Raw genomic sequence first — 18,126 nt, forward strand, 5'->3', positions numbered from 1 at the left:
AGACAGTTTACTCTTGTTAGATGCCCGTGATAATGTGACACCGCATTTTGAAAGCTTGTGATGTCGTTGTGATCATGTTTAGACCCTATCTTAGACATGCATTTTGTAATGTATTTGAGACTTATTCCATTTTTTTATTGATTTATCACTCTTTTAATAACTTAATAATCGGCTTTTATAATTGTTGTTGAGTATTATCTTGCCTAACAAGTGGATTAGGTGTTATCATGGCCTTTGGTAGACTTTAGGTCGTGACACCTAAACATAGCCAAAACCTGGATATGAGGCTAAAAGGAACTACCAATTTCCAACACTTTAGATCATCATGTAAATCTAAAACACTTTGTGCAAGAACAAAATCATGAAATCTTCAATTCTGGGTAGTTTCAATTGTTCAAACTAGGACCAAAACCTAAGCATGACAAGTGTAAAATCTGCCAGTTTCCTGTGCAATAAAGCAGCTTGTAATTCTGTATTCAAAATTTGTAAACTTAATATTAAGTAACCATCAGCTCTAAGCAGTTTCAAGTGTACACAACTGGACAAAGGCCCCAGTTCTAGGTTCTGAATCCACAACTGTGCAATTCCATACCATGTGTGTGCCTTCCATTGAAACTTTCTCAATAGATTGAGCATCAAGTGCTAATGTCGCACATTGAGAGATAGCCAATAGAGAGGACATGTATAGAGTAATGTTTCCTGCAAAAGAGAATACATTGTTACTAAAAAGAAATATCATTAATCTATCCTCCATTAGCACTTGACCACAGTGGCAGTGAACTCTTTCTTTTCTACTCTCCATCACTCTTCTACCCCTCACCTTTATCTGTATCAGCTCCTCGACAGTCTTACCCACAAGTGGGGACGTTGTAACTTATCATTATTCACAATTCTCCTTCCTTCTACATCTTTTCTTCAGGGATTTGGGCTTGTTATTAATTACTCTTGCAAAAGCAACTTGAAATCAGTATAAAGGACTTAATAAATTATCATCATTAAAATATAATGCTAACAAACTAGACGATATACTTCGACGAGATATTCTAAAAGATAGTTGTGTTCGCAATTTTTCCTTTTGATTTCTACAAGCATAATGTCACATCCCGATCTTGGGGAGCGGGACTGGTGCTCAACTGAGGTAATCCAGTCAAGCAAGCCTGCCAGGTGCCTACTATCCAATCTTGCCCATGAATAATTCACAAAGAAATAACATGTAATGATCAATCGAGACTGCACACTACCCATTTTCATTCATTAAAGGGTTTCATTGATGGTTAGCAAAAGATACAAGCTCATGGCTTATAAGTGGAATGAAACGACAAAACAACATTTAGAGTTTTTCCTCATATATATGTGACTCACAATGTATCTACGGAGCCTCTAAACATATATGATAAAAATTAAGGAAGTGTCAGCGACAAGGCCTCGGCTATATCTCAAAATAATGTACAAGAGTCAACACAATATAAGGCCCCGGTGTAGAGTAGGGCTCGCCGAATCAGTTGAGAGGATGGTACACGACTATCGAGAACTTGTGCCACCTGCTAAGGTACCACCTGCATCTATTAAAGATGCAGCGTCCCTGACAAAAGGGACGTTAGTACATATGGAACAGTACTAGTATGTAAAGCTAAATACCCTCACATGGAATAGAATACCAATATAGGTAGAGAAAACATCGAAGCAATGAGAAAATCAATAATATTTAAAATGCCAAGTTAAAACATGATAAGAAAGTATAACATAAGTACAAACTTCAAATGAGCATTAATAATTTTGGTTGAGAGATTATTAGCTACTGACATACCACCATGTACGTGGCAGAGAGTCCGATTTTGGCCCGATCAGCTAGGCCGTCTCACCACAATGTTGTTTGGGTTGACATGGTCTTTGTTGGCAATCAATTCATCCCAATTAAGGGGAAATAATCTCATCATGGTGTGAAGGCAATTTATCTCCCAATCATCTCATACACCAGCATGTGTAGTGCGGCGTAGGCCTTTACAACCGACATTTTCTCGGTGACATAACGATACTCCCAAAAATATTTTATGTAAGGCATTTCCTAAATCATTTTTCTTTTTATCGACTCCTAGGACGTATATCATTATTCATTTTGGAACTAAAACATGAGTATGCAAGAGCTGAAAACACATTGAATTGCTTCCAAATAGGGGAGCATAGCGATTTGCAATTGAAACATGAATTGAAATCATAATCATTTGATACATCAATCACATTTGAAATAGTTTTCAAGGGAGAGCATAAGGATGGTAATTGAAACAAGATTTGAGTACATAGGCATTTGATAAATCATTCATTTAAGGCAATTTAAAATAATAAGAATAGGGACTTGGACAAACCATACTTAGATTTCATAAGGGGCTCATAGAATCTGATTTTACCGGCGGAGTTTAGCCAACATACCTCAATCGAACTTTCCTTAGGATCCCTATGAAGTTCCACTTCTCTTTATACTTCAATCTACATCAACATAGTTCAATAGAAACTACTATTAGTAAGAATTCTCATAATCTAGGTTTTTTAGGCATTTTACCAAACACTTAGCGTGCATACTTCTCTACAACTTTCTACAATGGGATTTATTCATCCCTCAACCAACTCCCATTTCAACAATTCATCTACCACCATCCTAAGGCAACCAATAACCTCCATTGGCACGTGCAAGCCCAACAATTTACTCCCAACTCAAGAATTGCATCTTCCATTCTTCACATATACCCAAATTCGTGATTGGGGGCTTATGGCTTCCAATCAATATCGCATAAGCCCCAACACTAAAATATTATTAATCCACTCACTATAGAATAGCATGTGAGCCAAGGATAAATTTTTACCAGGTTAGTTGAAGACCTTATGAGTTTTCTTCCTTGAATCTTCAAGAAATGGGTAAGAATTGAAGTGCGGATTTGTTAGAGCGCTCTCTCTCTCTCAAAAATCATATTTCCCATCTAAAACGACCTCCAAGGCATTTTATTAAAAATAAAGTCACGTAAAAAAACCAAAAATTCCCCTCCAAGTCGGGTCTGCGATCACGGAATGGAGCTCGGAATGCTTCTGCGCTCTGCGAAAGGGTCCTCTAGATTTTGAGTTGGAACTGGATAGGTCTACGACGGATTTGCGGTTCTCGAAATGGTTCTATGTTCCGCACATTGGACTACGAGATCTCCTTCAAAAATTTCCCATGTGGCCTGACCAATTTCGCGATGAATATGCGATTCACAAAACAGTTATGTTGTCCGCATAACCCACCACGAAATAGCCCTCAAAATTTAGTTGTTCCTCCCCCAATCCACGGTGATTCTGCAGCCAGCGGAATTGATTCACGGTCTGCATAAATGACCGCAGACCGCCCTCTCATGTCAAAACTTCTTCCCACTTCACGACGCATTGCACAATCGACAAATCCATATTGCGGTGAGCTTTTACAATCTTCTAAACATATTAGCTTGACTTTGACATTAGAAAATCGTTAAATCCTGGGCAAACTCTTACAGAGCCTTACACATACATGGGATCAGTGACGCCTTAATTGATTGGAAATAGAGAATTAAATTGGCTTAACCCGTGAGGCTAGTTCAACTCGGATTATTCACGCCACGTACTATTTTTTTGGAATATGTTTAAATTTTAGTTAGAAATTTAACAATATTGCAGATCTAGACAATATCAAAAATAGTGGTGCGCGACCCTTTTTCCTTTCACCACTCTTCTTCTTCCTCTTCTTGTTGCTTCTTCTTCTTTTTTTTCTTCGCTTTCGTCTTCTTCCATTTGTTGTTGTTTTTCTTCTTCCTTTTTACTCTTTTCGTTGTTGTTGCTTCTTTGTCTGAAGTTCGTAAAAATGACTAAAATTGTACTAAGTTATATTTTGTGGCTATGTTCTTAAATAGTTGTCTTAAAAGTGATTATTTGTGCAAATGTCGAAACTTGACCACTTGTTAATAATTTTAAACCCATTAGAGTTTGAAAATAAATTCTTGTTCTTTTAGAAACGTCATTTTTTTGTTGTGATTAGTGACTATTAGGTAATGAACTATGGACACTGCTATTTGCCTGTTCTTGTGAAAAACGCTATTTTCTTGTTGTGATTAGTGAATGTTAAGTAATGGACTATGGACACTGCTATTTGCTTCAAAGTTTATTCATTTTTTTATTTTGTTTCATAAGTAAAGTCGTGAACTTGTTCACCACATATTAAAAGTCGAAGCCATGTGATTGGTCACTCTTGATCTAAACCTTTTCTTTTATGTGTTTTACTTTTCTTTTTTTCTTAGTCAGACTTGTGTAGCTAAATATCTAATGGTCTGTCTTCTCTAATTATTTCTTTCTCATTTTACTCCTTATTTTTATTGGGTGCTTGCTAGAATAATCCAAATCTTTTTCGGTAGTCATTATTTTCATATTACCACTCCACTAGAATGCAAATGAAAAAACCCTACAGGTAAGAGGTGATAGTAGGAAATTGTCCATCATCAACTATTTTCAGTGTTTTTGGATGATTTACAAAGTAGTAGATGTGAATTAGAGTTCAATATTAAACTCTATAAAGATAAAATTGTTAGTATAATAGACAAGCAAAAAAAATATCATGTTTAAAAGAATAGTTCTGGGTTACATTCAGAAATAACATTCGACCAGCGTAACTTCAGAAACAATGAGGGGGAAAAAACCTTAATACTTTTATCATTGAAAAGTCAGAAATATGAAATGTGACGACTAAGTCATAGTGAGATTAAAAATCGATACTACCTTGGACCCTAGAAACATGGGCTAAGCAAAATTATAAGAGTTACACTTTCCAAGTAATGTTGTCAAACATCCCATACTCCTTAACAATGTTAAAGTAGAACATCAGAATTGGAGTTCGTGAAACACCCCCTAAAGGTAATTCATACAATTTTGACAGCCTTAGAGAGGACATTCATTTGTTCATGTGGTCTTTAATATAAAAGATGGAGTGACCACCACAACTTTCTATATTTCCTCGAGAATGACAGAGCACAAAGTAGTAGTAGTACTTTCATCGCTCATCAGTAGATCAGTCTGACCAGCAACACCTCATTGACTAAGGGACAATTCCTAGAGCTCATTACTTACATCAACCATTATGTTACATTGCTAACTAAATAAGTTAAATTCCATTGGACAAGAGTGAATACTATGGAAAGCAAAAAATAAACAAGGGAGGACAAGATCCTGTGATGCATGTCAAGGTACTGGTAATTAAAATCCTTGTCTGCTTTCCAGGGAGAATTGGAAAATCAAGTGCCACAAAGCCCTGCCATCACATTCATATATCCAGTTGCTCGAGGTTCATCATGCTCGCTGAATTTTGTATAAGTTGCTTCCTAATATCAACCTGTATTTGCCAAAAGGGAGATGGGTAATAAAAGCGAGCCAATAGCAAAAGGGTGGAAAGAGATGGACAATCCACCATAGTTATTAAAAGGAAATGCATTAAGTCTGCTCCAATAAGTAGGTATCCCCAAGAAAAGATTCAGCCTAACACTTCATGCAGAAAAGAAAGAGACATACCCTGGATCCCATAAGTGAAGAGAAGACAACATTTGCCTCAGCTGCGTCCTCCACCACTAATTGCTTTAACAGCCTAGTCTCCGGGTTCATTGTTGTTTCCCATAGCTGGGCTGGCATCATCTCCCCCAATCCTGAAAATATTTCCATCGCATCACATGAATTGAACAAGGGAGGTTTAGAAGAACTTGCATGTGTATGTATAAGAGATGCCTAAGTAGTGTATCGACATTGCTGGGAAAAAACACTAAAAACAACAATCACATTCATTAATAGAAAAGAAAGCATCCAATAGAGAAGGTTAGAGAGTTAATATGTATAGTGCCCCACATTGGTAGAGAAGGGTTTAGTACTAAGTAAACACCCTATATAAAAAGGGCTAATGTAAGACACATGAATACAAGAAATTCTTTCTTCCCATGTCTAACTCTCATAGACAACATCAAAAGTTGGGGAGTCCATGCTGCCTTCAAAAGCTATAAGTAGGATACAAGGCCCCAAATCTGAGCACATGCTTTTTTTGTGCCAATGTTCATGCAGCAAGGCTTTCTCTTTCCACGAACTACCTAAGGTTATCTAAATTGGTTTTTGCCATTTGTTCTGGGGCCCTCATTTAGCTGGCTAAAAACTTTGGCGAACTCTTCGATAATATCGGGATATGCAACTGAACATTTCTCATATGGAATACGCTGTCTTCAAAACCAAAAAGCCAAAACATGTCATGTTTCTTATCTCACCTTTGAACCTCTGTATGTTATATGATGCATTTGAAGGGAAGGAACGCTGGACCTTTTTAAGTTCTGCATCATCATAGCAGTAGTATACTTGTTTTCCCCTCTCAACCTGAAAAATTCCAAATAGAACATTAAAGGACAATAAAATACATAAGCTGTTAAGACAACATCCGAAAGAAAATAAACCTTGTAAAGAGGTGGAACACCAACATATATGCAACCTTCCTCAAAAAGAGCTCTCTGCAACAATTAAGAATATCTCAATCAGGTTCTCCAAACAATCAACTACACATCTTGATTATTTCCCTTCATAATTCAACTGTTAGATTCCAGCAAAAAACTCTAGTTGATGTTTCATTAGACCATGAATAAAAACGAAAGGGGCGCACCTGATATCTGAAGAAAAAGGTTAACAACAACGTTCGAATATGAGCACCGTCGACATCAGCATCTGTTAAAATTATGATTTTATGATAACGGAGAGCTTCCTTATTAAAATCCTCCCCCTGAGATGCAGAAGATTGAATGAGAAAAAAGTCTGAATAAACAGCACATTGCACGAACCTAAAAGATGAGCATAGTACCTTAACTCCAAGTCCCAAACCAAGAATAAGATTTTGAATCTCTTCATTTTTATACATAGCTGCTTCATCCTTTCTTTCAATATTCAAAATTTTGCCTCTTAAAGGAAGAATAGCCTGCAAAACATGAATAACTGATATAATTTACATTGCAGTCAGAATATGCCATTAACTTAGAAAGCAGTAAGAAATTAGTCTTCCAATCGCCCCTTCTGCTACACAATTTCTCCAGATAAGTTTGATCTATCTTTGACCAATGTAAATATGCATTATTCACGCTTCAGCTGAACAATTCCTTTTTCCTTTTCTGGCCACAATGAGGATGTCAGGTGGGGAATCAGGTTGCAGAACTTCCATCAGCAATTTTGTAAGCTACAGCATTGTCTGAATAACAGGGATAACTAATCACAGAGCACCAACGAGTTTAGTTACCTGAAAGCGCCGATCACGGCCTTGTTTTGCACTTCCACCAGCTGAATCACCCTCAACGATGAATATTTCTGAAAGATTTCAAAAGAAAAAAAGATTTTGAGAAAAGATCTCAAAAGAAATAAAGATTTTGAGAAAAGGCAGTTAAATATATATATATGCATGTCTATGCTGAAAGACACGTTGTTAGATAGTTATGTATAAATAATCCTAGTCCCATATGTAGTAGGAGTAAAATATGTCCTAGTCTCATATGTAGTAAGGGTAGAATATGTCCTAGTCCATATGTAGTAGGAGTAGAATATATATTATATATAGGGCTCAGTAGGAGTAGAATATATATTATATATAGGGCTCATTGTATCATTGTTAATAAGATAGATTTTTCTCCCGTACATTCTCACATGGTATCAGAGCTTCAGTGAGAATTATGGATGCGCGTCATTCCAGCGACATCCGGGAAGAAAGATCTCATCGCCGTGCAATTTTCCAGCAACTTCGTCTTGTTCCCAGGGTTCATCACTGCTATAGTGGTACTGTGCATATACCCATACCACCATCAGAAACCTTTGTGCGACCAAACCCTAGAAATTCCAGTCCCATCGGAACAGAAAAGTCGGTCACCGTGCATCTTTCCGGTTGATGACTCACGATTGATTTGCGCTATCTCCTCATCGGTAAGTGATGTGCGAAAACCAACACTACCATCTTGTTCGAAAAAGTCAGGCAACAGAACCCCAGTCAATCGCTCCCACAGAAAGTCTCTCACACGCCTCCACGCGCCGCCAGAACTAGGGTTCCGACGAGCTACAGTAACTTTTTCGGCACGTGTGAGCCATTCCAGCCACTTTGTGACAAAACTTCTTCAGGACAACTTACTCGTCCAGTGATTCTGAGCCTACTCATATAAATTACATCAAATTCTGACAACTTTTATTTTTTCTGGCGCGAACAATGATTTCCGGCATGAACAGTGATTTCCAGAAAAGTTTCTGTTTTCTAATGGTGTTTTAGAACCTATTTTGCAGTGTGAATTCATTTTAGTCTCACTATTTTCAAATTTCTTCGACGACTTTTCGACCGACTTCTGTTTATCATCAACCACCTGGTTTTGTTGCTCAAGGGAGTCTAGTGGCCTTGTATGTCGCTTGCGCCAGTCGCTTTATGGTCTAGAGCAGTCTCCTCGAGTCTGGTTTGGTAAGTTCAGCACGGTTATCCAGGAGTTTAGCATGACTCATAGTGAAGTCGAATGATCAGCTCGTAGATATTTTCACCAAGTCCCTTATTGGTCATCGTTTTAGTTACATATGTAACAAGCTCGGTACATATGATTTGTATACACCGGCTTGAGGTGAAGTGTTAGATAGTTATGTATAAATAATCCTAGTCTCATATATAGTAGGAGTAAAATATGTCTTAGTCTCATATGTAAGTAGGAGTAAAATATGTCTTAGTCCCATATGCAGTAGGAGTAAAATATATATTATAATTCTATGTCTTAGTCCCATATGCAGTAGGAGTAAAATATATATTATATATAGGGCTCATTGTATCATTGTTAATAAGATAGACTTTTCTCCAGTACATTCTCACACACATAATCCAACTACACAATTAAAGAAACATAACACGAAAGATCCTGATATCAGCATATATGTTGGGTGCTACATTTCAAAATTTTACTCCCTCAATCCTGGTTTTACATGAGACTCTTCTTCATAATACACAATGTTTGACACACTTAACATATTATCACACTTTAAATTACCTTGAGAAATTTAATTAATTACACAAATTGGTTTTCAACCATGAAGTGATATCCTCTTTATCAAATACTCCATATATCCTTTTTGGCCAAATACCCAAATAGCCCCTCAGAATTGACACGAAACAGCAGTTAGATACTCTTTTTTTATTTGGTAAAGGTACATGCCAATTAGATATTTTTACTTTACACACCTCAACTAGGCAGGGATGTGTCTCTTAGACATCTGAAACTGACAGTAATATGCATGCCTCCAACTCATTTTTGAGCGCAAGAATTGACTAAGTTACTTTTGTTTTCTTTTTAACTTGAATGCTCACCATATCAAGCCATCTTACATCCTTATCCCCCACTCTAGCGATCCTCAACCCCCCCATCCCCTATCTCCAGCGATTACTTTTTCATTTTCAAAACTTTGACTTACAATCTTAATCCTTTTTCCTCAAATTATATTTTCCAAATCTTCAAACTGTTACTAAAGAAAAATAAAGGAGAATATCTTACAGTTTCTCTTAGAGAGAGTAACATCTAACACACACGCTAACAAGATAAAATTGCTACTTTACTTTTTCATCGACCATACATCCTCACTTTCAACATTTTTTACGACACATTATGTTCCACACATTATGATCGGGGAAAAAACTCTACCTCTTTCTGAGATTAGGAATCCTATTGCTGCGAGGGAGAAAAAGTTACCTCAAAAGGCAGCAATGGCTCTTATAAAGGAATTCAAAACTATTCTCCGTGTCTCAAAGGAGATTATGTCAAAATAGTCAATGGTTCTTTAACACCTATCTCAGGTTATGTCGTTTGTACTCCTAATATTGAACTATTATCTGTGATCCATGTCCCCGAGTTCCCCGTCAATCTTTTATCTGTTAGTGCCATCACCAGAGCTCTAAACTGTAAAATCAAATTCTTTCCCGATAACTGTATTTTTCGGGATTTTCAAACATGGAAAAAGATTGGCAGTGGTAGATTGCATGATGACTTGTCTATATTAGATGGAATTCAAAACTCTAGTCGGACCTTTTTTGGGGAAAGTAAGGATATCAACCAAGAAATATACAACAACATAGACGGTTAGGACACCATCATTCTTTGTTTTGAAGAAGTTATATCTCAATTTGTTTTCAAGGACTCGATTTGAACTTTGTTTTGTGATTCGTGTGAATATGTCAAGCATACTAGAAACTCTTACCCTGTGAGTGATAATAGAAGCACAACTCCGTTTATGACTATTCATTCTGATGTATGGGGTCCTACCCAAATTGTTTCTTTGTCCAATAGTCGATGGTTTGTTGCTTTCATTGATTGCTGCATTAGGATGACTTGGGTATATTTATTAAAAGTCAATAGTGAAGTTTTCTCTTGTTTTCAGTCATTTTATAAGATGATTTGTACTCAGTTTGATGCCAAAACAAAAAATTTGAGAACTGACAATGGTAGCGAATACATGGATAAAAGATTTGGTGCTTATTTGGAGTCCAATAGGATAGTCCATCAGATTAGGAGCCCGTTTGGATTGGCTTGTTTTAAGTGCTTTTAAGTCAAAATCGCTTTTAAGCCATTTTGTAGTGTTTGGATAAAGTAAAAAAGTGTTTTTAAGCTAAAATGACAAAAACAAGCCAAAAGCCAAAAGTTAGAATTCCTAACCTATGGCTTAAAAGTCACTCAAAACAAGCTCATCCAAATGGGCTCTAGTTGTCCTTACACTAGTGCACAAAATGGGGTTGTTGAAAGAAAAAATAGGCATATATCAGATGTAGCAAGATCTCTTATATTCACCATGCATCTACCAAAACCTTACTAGGGTATGCTATTCTAGTAGCTGGCCTATCTTATCAACAGAATGCCACTTAAACCCTTAATTTTCAAAGTCCTCTGAAAGCTTTAAAGGGTAAGAATGAATATATTGTTCCTCCTAAGGTGTTTGGGCGTGTTTGCATGGCCCATAGTAGGAATTCTAGAAAACTTGATCCTACAGCTATAGAATGTGTTTTCATTGGGAATTCTCCGACACAAAAAGGCCACAAATGTTATCATCCTCCATCTTAGAGATCATTTGTTATGTCATGGGCGGCTTTTCAACTGTGCCCCATGACCTCTTGGGCGCGCCCCGTGGCGTTCTAGCGAGCCTTCCAATGCCTAGCGCCACGGACGGCCCCGTGGTCTTGGCCGCGCCAAGTGACAAGCGCGCATGTGCCTCTGTCACCCCACCGATATCCCTCGCCAGCGCCCAACCGCAGGCAGATGCCAACAGCGCCGCGCGCGCAGACAACGCCGCGCGCGCAGACCCGGATGTCAAAGACTATGCTGCTGTCAACGGAACTGTTTCTGCCTTATAGCAAACTAAGTCTTTTTCATTGTAAATATAAAGTAGTTTTATTCCATGTACTTCCATTATGTTTCTCTAGCTTAATCAAGTCTAGTCTTGTAGCTTTGGATTATTTTTTTTAAGCATTATTAGGGGGATCAAACAATCAAACTTTCTAGCAAGCAAACATTTCTCTGTACTGGTGTCTCTCCCCCTCGACACCGCGTTACCTTTCTGTAATAGCTTTCATTAATGCAATCAAGCTTTCTTTCATTCTCAATTCTCATTCCTGTTCTCTCAATTGCTCTTGGCATTGGTTTTCCTGTACGGCACTGACAATCTAGTCTAGCGTACGGAGGGGACCTCAGTTGGCGGACAGCAACTGCACTGACATCAGTTGTTTAGCCTTACGTCGCCCTTCCAAGGAATCTCAGGAAGGCGTCGCGTAACAGTTGGTATCAGAGCCTAAGCTCGACATCAGACGAGGGAACGCATTGTCATTACCACCATTTTTTACCATGGTGAATCATGGGGACCGCATTGCGGCCCTTGAAAAGACGGTTGACGGATTACTACCCATCATGGATACGGTGCCTGAACTAAGAACTTGGACGACCTGGACCGCAGGGTGCTCCAGGCCGAAGTTGACATTGAAAACATCAGTCGTGACTCCGAGGGAGACCGGCAAACGGCAGCCACAGAGGCAGCCGAAATTTTTGGCAAATTCGAGGGACTCCAACAGGAGCGTGTCGAGGATTTAGCTTACAGGGCACAAGAGGCAGACAGGGCGACTGCCATGCAACAAACTATTGACGACTTGACAGACAAGCTTAATGTCGTAAATGCTGCTTTACAGGGCCTGCTGCGAGGCGGTGGAAACCAGATCGGGGGCGCTGCAAACCCCACCTCCGCGACACAAAAACTGAAAATTCCTGAGCCAAAGCCATACAGTGGAGCTAGGAATGCCAAGGAAGTGGAGAACTTCATCTTTGATGTCGAACAATATTTCGATGTTGTTGGGGGCCTAGAAGAAGCTAAGAAGGTAGCAACTGCTGCCATGTATCTTCAGGGTGATGCTAAACTCTGGTGGCGGGTGAAATACGAAGCCATCAAGGCCGGTGAAGATGCTCTCGAAACATGGGCAGAACTGAAGGCAGCCATCCGCCTACAATTCTTCCCCGAAAATGTTGAATACAATTCAAGGAGAAAGCTACGGGAGCTCCGTCAGACCAAATCTGTGCGGGACTACGTGCGGGAAATTCTACGCGCTCATGCTAAGCATACGCGACATGGGGGACAAAGACAAGCTCTTCACCTTCCTAGAAGGGCCGAAACCTTATGCCCGTATGGAGCTACAAAGACAACGGGTAGATACCCTGCCCAAGGCGATCCAAGCAGCTGAATGCCTTGGGGACTATCAAATGGAAGCTCGGAAGGATAGGCCTCAGCCGCCTGCCCGAGCGGGATTCAAAGGGGGCCAGTCTAGCAATGGTGGCCCTAGCAGAAGTGGGGGAGATCGAAGCTCAACCAAACCTAAGGCTCCCTCCACAGGCAGCAACAGTGCTGCATCTAACAACAATGATCGGGGGAGGAAGCCTCCTTCAGGGTGCCGTCATTGTGGCGGACCACATTGGAACAATGAGTGCCCACATGCACAGATGAATGCCCATCAGACTTTTGATGATGGGACAGATGACGATTCAGACGATGCGGATCAGACTGAACCCGTAGGTGCCTTCAATGCAATTGTTGGCTCCATTTCTGAGGCATTAGCAGAGACTAGTGCTGGTATCCGTAAGAAGAAGGACCCATGTCCCGTCACCAAGAAAGGGAAAAAGAAGGCGGATGATGAGACTCCTCTTAAGCACGAGAGGACCTTAATGTTCGTTGAGATGAAGGTGAATGGCAAGCCCATTCGGGCCATGGTAGACACGGGTGCTACCCACAACTACTTAGCCTCGACTCAGGTGGAGCGCCTTGGTCTAGTCGTAGGGAAAGGTAGAGGCCGTGTCAAGGCTATCAACTCACCTCCCCAGCCAGTGGGTGGAATAGCCAAAGAAGTACCGATGAAGCTTGGCCCTTACGAAGGAAAATTCAACTTGCGCGTGGTGATCATAGATGACTTCGAGTTGATAGTTGGATTGGAATTCCTGAGGCAAACCAACACCATGCCTGTACCGTATGCTGACATGTTACTGATGATGGGAGCAAACGGGGCCAAGCCCTGCGTTATCCCGTGCATGCCCATGAAGATGGCCGTTGAAAACATCTCGGCCTTGCAGTTGAAGAAGGGGGTCAAAAGAAACGAACCTACGTTCCTGGCAACCCTCTGCATCGAAGATGTAGAATGCTCCTCGGGTCCCATTCCTGAACCCGTGAAGGAGCTACTACTAGAGTTTGAAGATGTCATGCCACAAGACATGCCAAAGCGACTACCGCCTAGGCGCACTGTGGATCATGAAATTGAGCTGGTGCCGGGCGCGAAGCCACCTGCCCGGGCGCCTTACAGAATGTCACAACCCGAACTCACCGAGCTTCGGAGACAATTGACGGAAATGCTAGACACAGGGATTATCGTGCCCTCCAAATCCCCATACGGGTCCCCTGTGCTATTCCAAAAGAAACATGATGGTAGTCTACGACTCTGTGTGGACTATCGGGCTCTAAACAAAATTACTGTGAAGAACAAGTACCCTATTCCGTTAATGGCAGACTTGTTCGATAGACTGGGTGGTGCGACAGTGTTCACCAAAATAGACCTGAAGACAGGTTATTGGCAAGTTCGGATTGCAGAGGGTGATGAGCACAAGACAACCTGTGTGACAAGATATGGGTCGTACGATTTCCTGGTTATGCCATTCGGCTTGACTAACGCCCCAGCTACGTTTTGCACTTTGGTGAACCAAGTCTTCCGAGAGTACATTGATGAATTCGTGGTGGTCTACTTGGATGACATTGTGGTATATAGCCAAACATTGGAGGAACACCTGATGCACTTGCGGAAGGTCCTAGCTCGATTGCGGGAGCATGAACTATATGCGAAGCTATCTAAGTGCTCCTTTGCTCAAAAGCAAATTGACTTCCTCGGACATGTCATCGAGGAAGGGCGGATCAAGATGGACCAGCAGAAGATTCAGGCAATCACAGATTGGCCGCCGCCTAAGGATATCCACGCCTTGAGGGCGTTCCTTGGTCTATGCAATTTCTATCGGCGATTTGTGAAAAACTACTCCCTCATTGCAGTACCATTGACAGAACTCCTCAAGAAGGTCACGCCTTGGGAATGGGGACCCAAGCGAGCTGAGGCCTTCAACGCATTGAAAGCGGCTATGTCTAGTAGCCCCGTCTTGGCCCTTCCTGATCTGGCCAAGCCATTCGAAGTACAAACAGATGCATCTGACTATGCCCTCGGTGGAGTCCTGCTACAAGAAGGGCATCCTGTAGCGTACGAGAGTCGGAAGCTGAAAGATGTTGAGCGGCGTTATGTCGCCCATGAGAAAGAATTATTGGCTGTCGTCCACTGCTTGCGCCTCTGGAGGCACTATCTGCTGGGAACCCCGTTCGTGGTCAAGACAGACAACACAGCTGTTAGCCATTTCATGACCCAGCCGAAGTTGAATGGTCGACAGGCCAGGTGGCAGGAACTCCTAGCTGAATTCCACTTCAACCTGGAATACCGAAGTGGGAAGACCAATCATGTTGCTGATGCGCTCAGTCGGAGAGCTGATCTAGCATCAGTGTGCTTACTCGCCACCCTAAGGGGGAGCGAGGTAGCCACCTCCATCAAGGACCAGATACAAGATCTACTCATCAGAGATCCTGCTTCACAGTATTTGGTTGATTTGGTAGGACAAGGCAAGACTCGCCAGTTCTACATGGAAGATGGTTTTCTGAAAGTGAAAGGGAACCGACTTTATGTTCCTAAAGGAGGAGATCTACGAAGGACTCTTCTAGCGGAATGTCATGATACTCTGTGGGCCGGCCATCCCGGTGAAGAACGCACCATGGCGTTACTTCGCCGTGCATATTATTGGCCTCAAATGGCCGATGACGTTGCTCAGTATGTGAAGACTTGTCTAGTATGCCAGAAGGACAAGTCAGACCGCTTAACACAGGCGGGACTCTTGGAACCACTAGCTGTCCCAAAGAGACCTTGGGAAAGTGTTTCCCTGGATTTTATCACCGGATTGCCCAAGGTCGGAGATCTAACAACTATCTTGGTTGTGGTAGATCGGTTTTCCAAGTATGCAACCTTTATTGCTGCCCCACAATATATATCAGCAGAAGATACAGCTCGACTCTTCTTCTCTCATGTCGTCAAATATTGGGGCCTACCCAAAGATATTGTTAGTGATCGTGACTCACGCTTCACTAGCAACTTTTGGACCCAACTCTTTAAGTGTCTTGGGTCGAAGCTGAATCACAGCTCAAGTTTTCATCCGCAATCTGATGGCCAGACGGAGCGGTTCAATGGTATGTTGGAGGAATATTTGCGTCATTTTGTAACCGGATCGCAGAAGAATTGGGTGAAGCTTCTGGATGCTGCTCAACTGTGTTTCAATTCACAAAAGAGCTCTAGTACAAACAAAAGCGCTTTTGAAATTGTTACCGGACAGCAACCGCTACTCCCACACACAGTCAATGCACCAAATATGTCTAAATCTCCTCGAGCTGCTAGCTTCTCTAAAGAGTGGAAGCAAAATTTGGAGATAGTGCGGAGCTATCTTGTCAAGGCTCAAAAGCGGATGAAGAGGCATGCTGATCAGAATCGTCGCTTTGTTGAATACCAAGTAGGAGACAAAGTGATGGTCAAAATTCCAAAGCGTTACTTATTTGCGGGGGTCCATGACCCTCGCCTATTGCAAAAATACATTGGACCCTTGTCCATTGAAAGGCGCATTGGGAAAGTTGCATACCGGGTGGATACCCCAGCTTGGTGGAAAATTCATCATGTCTTCCATGTCAGCCTCCTGAAACCTTTTCGGGAAGACACGGAGGACCCTTCAAGGAGTCAGCTCACAATACCCAGTATTCGAGGGCCCAATTCATCAGGGAAAAGGCGTGTTGAAGTTATCCTTGATGATAGAGTGATTCATGCCTCAAGGAAAGATCACCAAGAGTTCTTGGTGAAATGGCAGGGCTGTGATGCAGAGGAGAACACTTGGGAGAGGGGAACAAACCTCAAAGCCTACAAGAGCCTAATTGAAGATTATCTTGCAAGTAAGGCGCCGAGGACGTCGCCAACTCAGGTGGGGGAGAATGTCATGGGCGGCTTTCCAGCCGTGCCCCATGACCCCTTGGGCGCGCCCCGTGGCGTCCTAGCAAGCCTTCCAATGCCTAGCGCCACGGACGGCCCCGTGGTCTTGGTCGCGCCAAGTGACAAGCGCGCATGTGCCTCTGTCGCCCCACCGATATCCCTCGCCAGCGCCCAACCGCAGGCAGATGCCAACAGCGCCGCGCGCGCAGACAATGCCGCGCGCGCAGATCCTGATGCCAAAGACTATGCTGCCGACAACGGCCATGTTTTCTGCCTTATAGCAAACTAAGTCTTTTTCATTGTAAATATAGAGTAGTTTTATTCCATGTAATTTCATTATGTTTCTCTAGCTTAATCAAGTCTAGTCTTGTAGCTTTGGATTATTTTTTTAAGCATTATTAAGGGGGACCAAACAATCAAAACTTTCTAGCAAGCAAACAATTCTCTGTACTGGTGTCTCTCCCCTCGACACCGCGTTACCTTTCTGTAATAGCTTTCATTAATGCAATCAAGCTTTCTTTCATTCTCAATTCTCATTCTTGTTCTCTCAATTGCTCTTGGCATTGGTTTTCCCGTACGGCACTGACAATCTAGTCTAGCGTACGGAGGGGACCACAGTTGGCGGACAGCAACTGCACTGACATCAGTTGCTTAGCCTTACGTCGCCCTTCCAAGGAATCTCAGGAAGGCGCCGCGTAACAGTTAGCATGGATGTTACCTTTCGAGAATCTAAGCACTACTTTAATATTATTTCATCACCTCTACAGGGGGAGAGCAGTAACGAGGAAGAGGTGATTCTACCTAGTTCTAATATTGGACCTCTGCATGACATTATCACAAGGAAGGTGAAATTGGAGAAAGAATTAGGGGGAGACTATAGGGCGTTTGGATAGGCCTGATTTGAAAACATACTCAAGGAGAAATAGAGCAGAAAAAGCGTCATACAATCTACCGAAGCTAACCTTCTTCTAGTGGTGAGTTATCTACATTTTCTAATGAGTTAGATTTTCCTATTGCTCACAGAAAAGGAGTCAGATCTTGCACCACTAAACACCTTTTATCTAATTTTGTCTCCTATAAAACTTTGTCTCCCTCCTTCAGAGCATGTGCCTAGTCTATTTCTTCTGTCAATTCCCCAAAATTGGAGGGAAGCTTTTGTAGATCCTAAATGGAAGCAAGCTATTATTAAAGAAATGAAGGTCTTGTCAAAAAATGAAACTTGGGAACTTCTCACTTACCACCAGACAAGAAGTTGATTGGCTGAAAATGGGTCTTCACTGTGAAGCACAAAGTTGGTGGCTCCGTTGAAAGATTCAAAGCAAGATTGGTGACTAAGCGATTCACTCAAACTTATCGAGTGGATTATCAAGAGACATTTGCCCCTATTGCAAAAATGAACATTATCAGGATTCTTTTGTCTTGTGCAACTAATCTTAATTGGGACTTACAACAATTTGATGTAAAGAATACATTTCTTCATGGAGACT

General features: G+C 41.4%; 1 protein-coding gene across 2 annotated transcripts in view; it reads right to left on the reverse strand.

Annotated features, from left to right (window-relative positions):
* Window positions 1-4,827: 4,827 nt before the first annotated feature.
* Window positions 4,828-18,126, reverse strand: part of LOC104240257 (DNA gyrase subunit B, chloroplastic/mitochondrial) — a 33,314-nt gene continuing 20,015 nt past the window's right edge. For both annotated transcript variants that reach the window (XM_070165106.1, XM_070165107.1), the window contains exons 15-21: window positions 7,301-7,368; window positions 6,872-6,985; window positions 6,677-6,793; window positions 6,474-6,527; window positions 6,291-6,396; window positions 5,557-5,687; window positions 4,828-5,380 (exon numbers count right to left, since the gene is read on the reverse strand). In XM_070165106.1, coding sequence (XP_070021207.1) covers window positions 5,312-5,380; window positions 5,557-5,687; window positions 6,291-6,396; window positions 6,474-6,527; window positions 6,677-6,793; window positions 6,872-6,985; window positions 7,301-7,368 — 659 coding nt within the window. In that variant the 3' untranslated portion in view covers window positions 4,828-5,311. The remainder of the gene's footprint in view (window positions 5,381-5,556; window positions 5,688-6,290; window positions 6,397-6,473; window positions 6,528-6,676; window positions 6,794-6,871; window positions 6,986-7,300; window positions 7,369-18,126) is intronic.

This window comes from Nicotiana sylvestris, chromosome 12 (genome assembly GCF_000393655.2).
Source record: "Nicotiana sylvestris chromosome 12, ASM39365v2, whole genome shotgun sequence".
NCBI lineage: Eukaryota > Viridiplantae > Streptophyta > Magnoliopsida > Solanales > Solanaceae > Nicotiana > Nicotiana sylvestris.